Source organism: Saccostrea cucullata, unplaced genomic scaffold, assembly GCF_032062105.1.
Source record: "Saccostrea cucullata isolate Sc308-1 unplaced genomic scaffold, CSIRO_AGI_Scuc_v1 ctg90, whole genome shotgun sequence".
NCBI classification, from domain to species: Eukaryota; Metazoa; Mollusca; class Bivalvia; order Ostreida; family Ostreidae; genus Saccostrea; species Saccostrea cuccullata.
The window spans coordinates 14,138-23,411 of record NW_026940868.1 but is presented as its reverse complement, the minus strand read 5'-3'; the positions used below and the strand labels follow the sequence as shown (position 1 = coordinate 23,411).

General features: G+C 34.1%; 1 protein-coding gene across 1 annotated transcript; it reads left to right on the top strand.

Moving 5' to 3' along the window:
* Nucleotides 1-540: 540 nt before the first annotated feature.
* On the top strand, nucleotides 541-9,057 carry LOC134256512 (uncharacterized; the record flags this gene model as incomplete). Its single annotated transcript, XM_062739148.1, has 3 exons — nucleotides 541-629; nucleotides 5,842-6,060; nucleotides 8,891-9,057. Coding segments are annotated over exons 2-3 (358 nt in total), but the record flags the coding sequence as incomplete, so codon positions are not given.
* Between the last annotated feature and the right edge of the window lie 217 nt (nucleotides 9,058-9,274).

Genomic DNA, 9,274 nt, shown 5'->3' with positions numbered 1-9,274 from the left:
TGTTTCCCACTATTGTTGATGTCCCTGACATACTCTCCTAACTAGACAGTGATTCCTTAAATAATTAGACTGTTTATTTAAACAGTATTATAAATACTTAGTTTTACTGCTGGATAAACACGTACGTCTCTCGCACCATGGTGAAGTTTAAAGAAGGGTGAACTTTGGACCAAATTAGGAGCGTATCGTAATTTAGCGTTTGTCGCAGATCCAAGAAATCACCGCGCTTGTACCATGTGTTGGTTTAACAATAATTGTTTGAATTCCTTAGACCTAACAAGATAAGTTATTAAAATGTTCAACAACAATTTTAAAGATTAACACCTCTCTTTGTCCTTATTTTATTTTATTTTTTTAGAATATACATTATTTATATAAAAATAATTCCTAACAATTGTAAATAAAACGTTGTGTACGAGTTGACTTCTGATTTTGTATACGAGTTGACTTTTGATTTGTGTACGAGTTGACTTTTTGTGTACGACTTGGTTTGTGTACGACTCGGTCTGTGTACGAGTTGACTGGACACCGTTCCAAATAGCCTGTTTCAAGCTTTAAATTAACACAGAGTAACACGACTGAGGTTTCTGTTTCAGTACGATTTTGAACTTATTTTTTGTTTACTGATGGTGTGTATTCATAAGAGGGAATATTTACCATATGTACTTACTACTGAGTATAAATTTAGGGTATCCAAATCGAAACTGGATGGAATGTAATCTGGGTGCGATCGTTAGGGGGAACGCAGATATAGTCCAATCCACACTTTGCAAAAGTTGTTTCCCTTTGCGGGGGGGGGGGGGGGGGGGTGTCTACTAAACAGAGTACGCTAAAGTACGATAGAGTACTTTAGAGTACGCTAGAAAAATTATGTTATTTAATGCAATTAAATTCTTTATTTATGTATGTACAACTTGATTAAACATTATTATAATATAATATAAACTTGTATTGCAATATTTGTTTCAAATACTGTATTTGTTTTTAGCGGTAATTTGACAAGAAAATAACATCCATAATTCAACGCCTTGAAGAATACTAGGCCTAATACCCCAATCTCGATTACCATTTTGTTTCAGACTTACTTACTAAAGACTTACATCTAAATTTTATCAAATATTAAATTAATTGCATGTGTGAATATTTTGCACACTCACAATGAGACATTTCAACATGTTCAAGTTAAATAGATCGGAATCAAATGATAAACCGTAACCTGAAATCGAAAATTGAAAAACTCCTAAAATAAACAAAACATACAAATTTTATTTAAAATATATATTCAATTTGTTAAACTAAAGTAGAAAAACATACAAAAAGTAGTTTAATTACATTAAATTATAAGATATTACTAGCATACTCTAATGTACTCTATCGTACTAGCGTACTCTGTTTAGTAGGACCGTTTGCGGGGTCAACCAAAAGGTCAAAAGGGAAAGAAACATCATTTCTCCTCTTTATGCTACCAAACATTTGGGCGTGTTGTGATAAATCCATTGTGTTTAATTTTTTTTCTTTCAATGTGTGGGTAGCCCCATCTTGGGGCAATCGATACACAAAAGGCAAAGCTTTTTTAAAGTCAAATGACGAAGTTACAAACCTGAAAACTACAAAGGCTACTGTGTGGATTGTATGGGTTTATCCCCTAAGATGGTGGCCAAGGGACATAACTTTTGAAAAGTGTGGATTGGACTATTCAGTCCGTCTCTCAACAGGGGCCTGCTCCCACACTGGCCACAGGGACTTGAGACAGTCCTAGCAAAATCGGGTACATGTATATAGTATAAATAAGGGAGAAGGGACCTAACGAGCCGTCATTAATTCCTCGGTGCCTCGCTTCAAACTCTGAATTCAGAAAACTGATTTTTATTTAAAAAATCCATGAAAAATTTTCGGTCCTACTTTTTAAAACAGAGTAGAGTACTTTAGAGTATGTTGATAAAATTTTATAATTTAATGCAATGAAACTGCTTTTTGTATGTTTTTCTACTTTAGTTTAACATAATGAATATATGTTTTGAACAAAATTTGTATGTTTTTCTTATTTTAGGAGTTATTTCAATTTTTGATTTCAGGTTACGGTGTACCGTACTGCTTGATACTGATCTAATTTAACTTGAACATGTTGAAATGTTTCACTGTCAATGTGGAAAAATATTTACATAATGCAATAAATCTAATTTTTGATCAAATTTATTTGAAATTAGTAAGTCTGAAACAAAACAGTAATCGAGATCTGGGTGTTAATAATTTTTAATGTACAGTCATTTAGGGTATTCCGCATCAGCTTTTTCATTTTGACTGCAGACGATTTTATTAAAAACTTTACAAATGGTTTTTTGATATCAAAGGAAAGCCAATTTAGTGAAAAATCAGATCTACTTTATAGAACAAGCTTATCTTTATAACCTTACCTCTATACATGCTATAGTCAGCTTCATAGAAGCAGGTCATGCTGAAAAGCAATAATACCAAGAAAATAAGGGTTTCAAAAATTACATTACTGTAAATTGTTGTCCTGTTGATATAATTATGTCAATTTTTAGCCCCTGTGATTTTATTTCAATACAAAACAATTAACATCGAAAATATCATATAGTTCTACAAATTACCGAAAAAAGATCATACATGTAATGATGATGATAATAAAAGAATGTGTGAAAAGGAATAAAACCAGCTTCGTTTAGATATCACAGTTATTAAATATGACATAAATCACTGCATGCGTGCAAAGTATACATATGTATATGTATGTGTACATGTACATGTATATGCGTGCAAATCCATATTTGTATATGTATGATAAAAGGATCAACACTGGTCAAGTGTATACCATCGCTACTCATTAACTCATCACGGACTTCTCAGTTCATAAGTTACATAACCCTTGGATTTAAAGAAAACCGATATCACAAAAATATCTGACATATAACAAGTATGCGGCGTGTGCAATTTACTCTGCCGCAGTGATGCACATACGTGATTCGAAATACCCCAAACTGTATGGGGCCACAAATGCAGTCGTAACAATTACATTTTTGAGGTGTATTAAAAAAATTATTAATGCTCGTGGAAGCTCATAAAATTTCCCTTTTATCAATACCTAATATGCTAGGTTTCATCCACCAACAACGTCACGGCATCGATGAGAAATATTCTGCAACATTTATACACGGGCATTTTCTTCAAGAAGGATAGAAAGTCAAGTGAATTAATTATTTTTTAAATTAACGCATTAAATTAACCTCTTTATTTTTTGTATGTATTAAGTTTGAATCATGTTGTTTATGACTGTTTGGTTGTCACAAGTGTGCATGTATCGTATAAGATATAGCAATAAGGAAAATAACCGTGTGTCACGAAATGCGGGATGATTTGGAATACCCTAAATGACTGTATTGAATCATGAATGTTATTTTCTTGTCAAATTATCACTAAAAAACAAATATTTGAAACAATTTCAAACAAATATTGCAATATAAACTATCTAATTGCATTAAGCAACAAATTTTTCCAGCATATCTAAAGTACTCTACCATACTCTAGCATACTCTGTTTAGTAGTACCCAAAATTTTTTTGTCAGTTGAAAGGCAGAATGTTGTGCTTTACTGTCATGAATAAGTTTACCTTACTTCATTAAAACTCGTAAAAAAAATATTCAAACTTCTGAGAATTGGGTCACCATTTTTCCATGGAATTTTTGTGCATTACATTAATTTTTCCGCACTTTGTCATCTGATGCACACTATCTTAGAGCAACATTTAGAAATATAACTGGTTTCGGCCATCCTCACAATATTTAAGTGACCGTTGATTGTCCACCTCGAGAGATCATCTCCACTTTCACCTTTGATTAACCATAACAGCAGACAAAGTAGTGGATTAAATACCTATTAAGGTTTTACTTTAGATCCTCCCCCTTCAAACTGCATTAGACATTTGGAATGTGTAGATGGTGATATCACAAAAGATAAAGTACAGTGTGTATGTTGATATTTGCATTACCAAAAAGCAGTTTAAAACCATTGCCCAAAACCAGACCCAAAATGTATGATCCTCTCTTATTCTCTGGCCTTGCTTGAATGAGAAGAGATATTTCATAGCTCATTAGAATATTGACCAATGCAAGTAAAGCATAGTTGTAAAATTAACTTTGATGCAATCTTTCTATACCTGATTGCAGTAAATGAAATATTTTTGTTAACTGATGATATCGGTTGTTGATTTCAATTGCGATGGAAACAAATATTGTCATTGGTTGAACAAAAAAGCAGTTTAAAACCATTGTCCAAAATCAGAGCCAAAATGTATGATACTCTCCCATTCTCTGGCCTTGGTTGAATAAGAAGAGATATTTCGTAGCTCATTTAAATATTGACCAATGCTAGTAAAGCATAGTTGTAAAATTAACTTTGATGCAATCTTTCTATACCTGATTGCAGTAAATGAAATATTTTTGTTAACTGATGATATCAGTTGTTGATTTTAATTGCAATGGAAACAAATATTGTCGTTGTTTGAACATGACGTCACAGCATATAAGTGTAAATATTTAAGATAACAACAATTCATGACTGATCAAGCAGGCATGCCAGTAGGAGATAGATATAAGCAGACTCCTAACTGTGGCTTGAGACAATGGTCTGAAACATAAGTATTTTGTTTCAGGATGATGTATTTTATGGGTTTTTTTTTTCTCCACTTATATCTGAATATATATATTTAAAATAAAAAATACTTGAAAATATAATTTCAGATTCAAAGACATGTTTAATGATGATACAAATATGGAGTAAATGTTTGTAAATCCTCTAAAAGTAAGTCGTTGCTGTGCTTAAACCCCCATCTTAAATTACCCTTCACCACAAAGGATTAATTGGGAGTTAAGAGTTATTAAACAGATCTTGGACTCATTAAAAATTTCTGAGAACAATGTGTAGATTTCAACACGAATTTTCTCCGTTTGTGCACAATATCTCAATAGAGCTCACTATGCAAATTGTGCAAACACTGTTTGCTCTCATCAGAGTGATTTCCTGACAAATTTTTGATCCACAAAAAGTTTAAAATTTTACACTATTCTTTCTCCTAAGTTAATTTTATGTCCTTAAAGTGAAAGATTGCCATCGCTATGAGGACCAAATTCTCTGCCATTAAATGTCCACCAAGTACTTCTTCATAATACTCCGATATTAAATTAAAGCATTTTAAAGTAGAAAAGGATTGCCTGCGAGAAAGTTTAAAAAATTTCATTAACTAAGCAGTAGTTAATTAACAAAGATTGCATTGAAGTCTTTGGGGAAAAGTTTTTTTTTATTATTTAATAAAAATTCAAATAAAAAGAATATCTTTCACCAAAAATCAAGGTCATAAATAAGGACACAATCCCACCATTACATGCTTATAGTAATATATGGGAATTATGTCTATACCAAGTATTCAAACTACATATCTGTTTATATGTATTTCATTGAATTTGTTGCTATAAGGGATTGAATACCTTAAAAGCACCTTAAAGCTAAATGATTCATTACGATCCAACTGATAAAATATGGTGTTTGGGAAACTATGAAAAGTGGACTGAAATTTTAGGGTGTAATTTTTCTAAATTGGGAAAGCTTGATTAAATGGTAAAATTAAGAGAATCCTGCCTTTATCCTGAAAGATGGCATGTATTGTAAATTTAAAAGTTTACATGTATGGTAAAAGTTTCTTACCTTAAGATGAAGTCAACCAGAGAAAGCCAGGGAGTTCAAAACCAATTCATTTACATCAGTTAATATAATTATTTGCTTTGTTTTATCAGGATGCTAAAAGACTTATCCATTTTTATTTTTCAGGTAATGCATTTGCTACATATTTAATAAAATGAAAGCCTGGAAGGTGATTGTAGCTCTTTTGGCATTATGGCTACTTATAATGATCTACATGTCCAACACAATGTTTCAACCCTCTGATGGTAATCTAGCTTTAGAGAGAGAACTCAAACAAACCCTACGACAACTGGATAAATTGAAAGCCCAAAATGAAGAATTTCAAAATTTGGCCAGTGATATCAGGTGGGTATTTTATTTTGCATTAAAACTTACGTTAGTAACACATGTGCTGAAATATTACATAGAATGAAAAAAAAAGATAAGTAAGGCCTTATTTAGCAACTAATGATTAAATTAACAACAACTTATAGTGTCAGGTCTTATGAGTCTATGTACATTTGCAGTAAAAAAAATTGATATTTTGACTGCGTATAGGGACAATCTTAAATAGGTACAGAACAGAAGCTCTTCAGAGTAAACTATCAACAGGCCAGAGAGCTATAGAGTACAGATCACCCATAAAAAAAACTGTATAGTTGTGCTTGGTTCTAGATTGACTAGTTTGACATTCCTGTTTGCTCCTTGGGGAACATATGGCTGCAGCCATATCACGTCATCAGTGGAATATGCTCCTTCTGCTGTGCTTTGCATTTAGCTCTGTGTAATTCTCAGTTTCAAAGAAACTATTCTGATACATACTGATTAGAGCTATGCAACTGCATCAACATTTTTTGACTTAAACCTTTCCTTTGACCTTGACATCAACTGTCTTAAAAATAGTGTTTGGCTCAGTTTTAATGAAACCATTCAAGATATATTTATCAAACTTCATAGGCTGATACGTAGTGATGAGAGCTTTTCAACTGCTTTTTAGCTCACCTCGACGAAAACGAGATGAGCTTATGCTATACCCCCGGCGTCAGCGCCGGTGTCTGCGTCGGCGTTAGCGTCGGCGTCCCAGGTTAAAGTTTTAGGAGCAAGTCCATTCCCAAGTAACTATTAGCCCTACCTGAACCAAACTTTCATGGATGATGCATCTAGGGATGTACACTACCAGACTTGCTTCGGATGCTGGATCTGACCTACATTTTCTAGATGAGTGACCAGGTTAAAGTTTTTGGAGCAGGTTAAAATTTTTGGAGCAGGTCCATTCCCAAGGAATTATAAGCCCTACCTGGACCAAATTTGCATGGATGATGCATCTAGGGATGTACACTACCAGACTTGCTTAGGATGCTGGATCTGACCTACATTTTCTAGATGAGTGACCAGGTTAAAGTTTTTGGAGCAGGTTAAAGTTTTTGGAGCAGGTCCATTCCCAAGGAATTATAAGCCCTACCCGAACCAATTTGCATGGATGATGCATCTAGGGATGTACACTACCAGACTTGCTTCGGATGCTGGATCTGACCTACATTTTCCAGATGAGTGACCAGGTTAAAGTTTTTGGAGCAGGTCCATTCCACAGAAACTATAAGCCCTATTTGGACCAAACTTGCATAGATGATGCATCTAGGGATGGACACTACCAGACTTGCTTCGGATGCTGGATCTGACCTACATTTTTATTCCCAAGTAACTATAAGCCCTACCTGAACCAAACTTGCAATGATGATGTATCTAGGGATGGACACTACCAGACTAGCTTCGGATGCTGGATCTGACCTACATTTTCATTCCCAAGTAACTATAAGCCTAGCTAAACCAAACTTGCATGGATGATGTATCTAGGGATGGACACTACCAGACTTGCTTCAGATGCTGGATCTGACCTACATTTTCATTCTGAAGTAACTATAAGCCCTAGCTAAACCAAACTTGCATGGATGATGTATCTAGGGATGGACACTACCAGACTTTCATCAGATGCTGGATCTGACCTACATTTTCATTCCCAAGTTACTATAAGCCCTAGCTAAACCAAACTTGCTTGGATGATGTATCTAGGGATGGACACTACCAGACTTGCTTCAGATGCTTGATCTGACCTACATTTTCATTCTGAAGTAACTATAAGCCCTAGCTAAACCAAACTTGCATGGATGATGTATCTAGGGATGGACACTACCAGACTTGCTTCAGATGCTGGATCTGACCTACATTTTCATTCTGAAGTAACTATAAGCCCTAGCTAAACCAAACTTGCATGGATGATGCATCTAAGGATGGACACTATCAGACTTGCTTCGGATGCTGGATCTGACCTATATTTTCCATACAAGAGACCAGGTTAAAGTTTTGGGAACAGATCAATCCGAATGAACTTGAAGTCCTTGATATCTGCAGTATTAACAAAGTTATGAATATTTGTTAACACTATACATGTTTTTCACGCTACACGTGTAGAAATGTGTATATGCCATGTAAGGGGTTAAACACAACTTGCAAGAATATTGTTGTTGGGATGAATACTAAATATTAAGAAAATATGATGTGAGATTTCCATTACTTAAACTGATTAACATTCGTCGAGGTGAGCTTCGTAATCTTTGATTACCTATGTTTTGATATCATAGACGATTTGCTTCTTTAATAAAAATGAAACTTGGAAATGTTAATCTCTTAATTGTGATTGCATAGTCATTAATAAAGCTATGACATTAAGTGTCATTTTGATTCTTACAAACAAGTTCTCTGAGGTGGCAATATCTATGCAGTCTTTCAACTGTGTACACATTCTCTGAAATTTAGACTTTTTTTTTACATAGGGAAAGCTATGAATGGTCATATTGACATGTAAGCATCCTCATGTAATGAAGATTCCAAATTGTTCAAATCATGACCCCTGGGGGTAGGGAGGGGCCAGAAAAGGAGGATCCAATTTTTACAAAGTATTATATATTATAAAGGAAGAAAATCTTTTAAAGTATTCTTCTCATTAACAGCAAAGTTATATGCTATATTGATATGGAAGCATCCTCAAGATGAATAAAATTCAAGTCTCCCCACCAAGTAAACTTTTCAATACTGAACTGATTTGTGCCTTTTCCTAGCTGGCATGTTCAGGTGAGCAATGTGGCCCATGGGCCTCTTGTTAAAAATTACACTATTTACTAATCAATCTTATCCACAGGAAATTATCTAAAGGAAGCAAACTGCCATTGAGAGGAGGGGGATCTGACACTAAGAAGATCAGGGAACTCCAGGATAAACTGGAAAAAATGTCAGAGAAACTGCATGACCAGGAGAAAGCAGGACTTGTCGAAAAAACTCAGGAGGATACCAGTGTCTCTATGTCAGGTATACATGTTTGACATACGAGTCTACTAAAGTAGGATAAACAAACTGATTTTACAGATCAAGAAAACTAGATTTTTTTAACATCAACATAAATTGCGATGCTAAACTAACTTTCTTTTAAATTACCATTTCATCTATCACTTGACTGAGAGCATAGTGAGCTTCTTAGAATTTCAGTATGCACATAGCAGATTGAAAAGGAAGAGCAACTTTTATT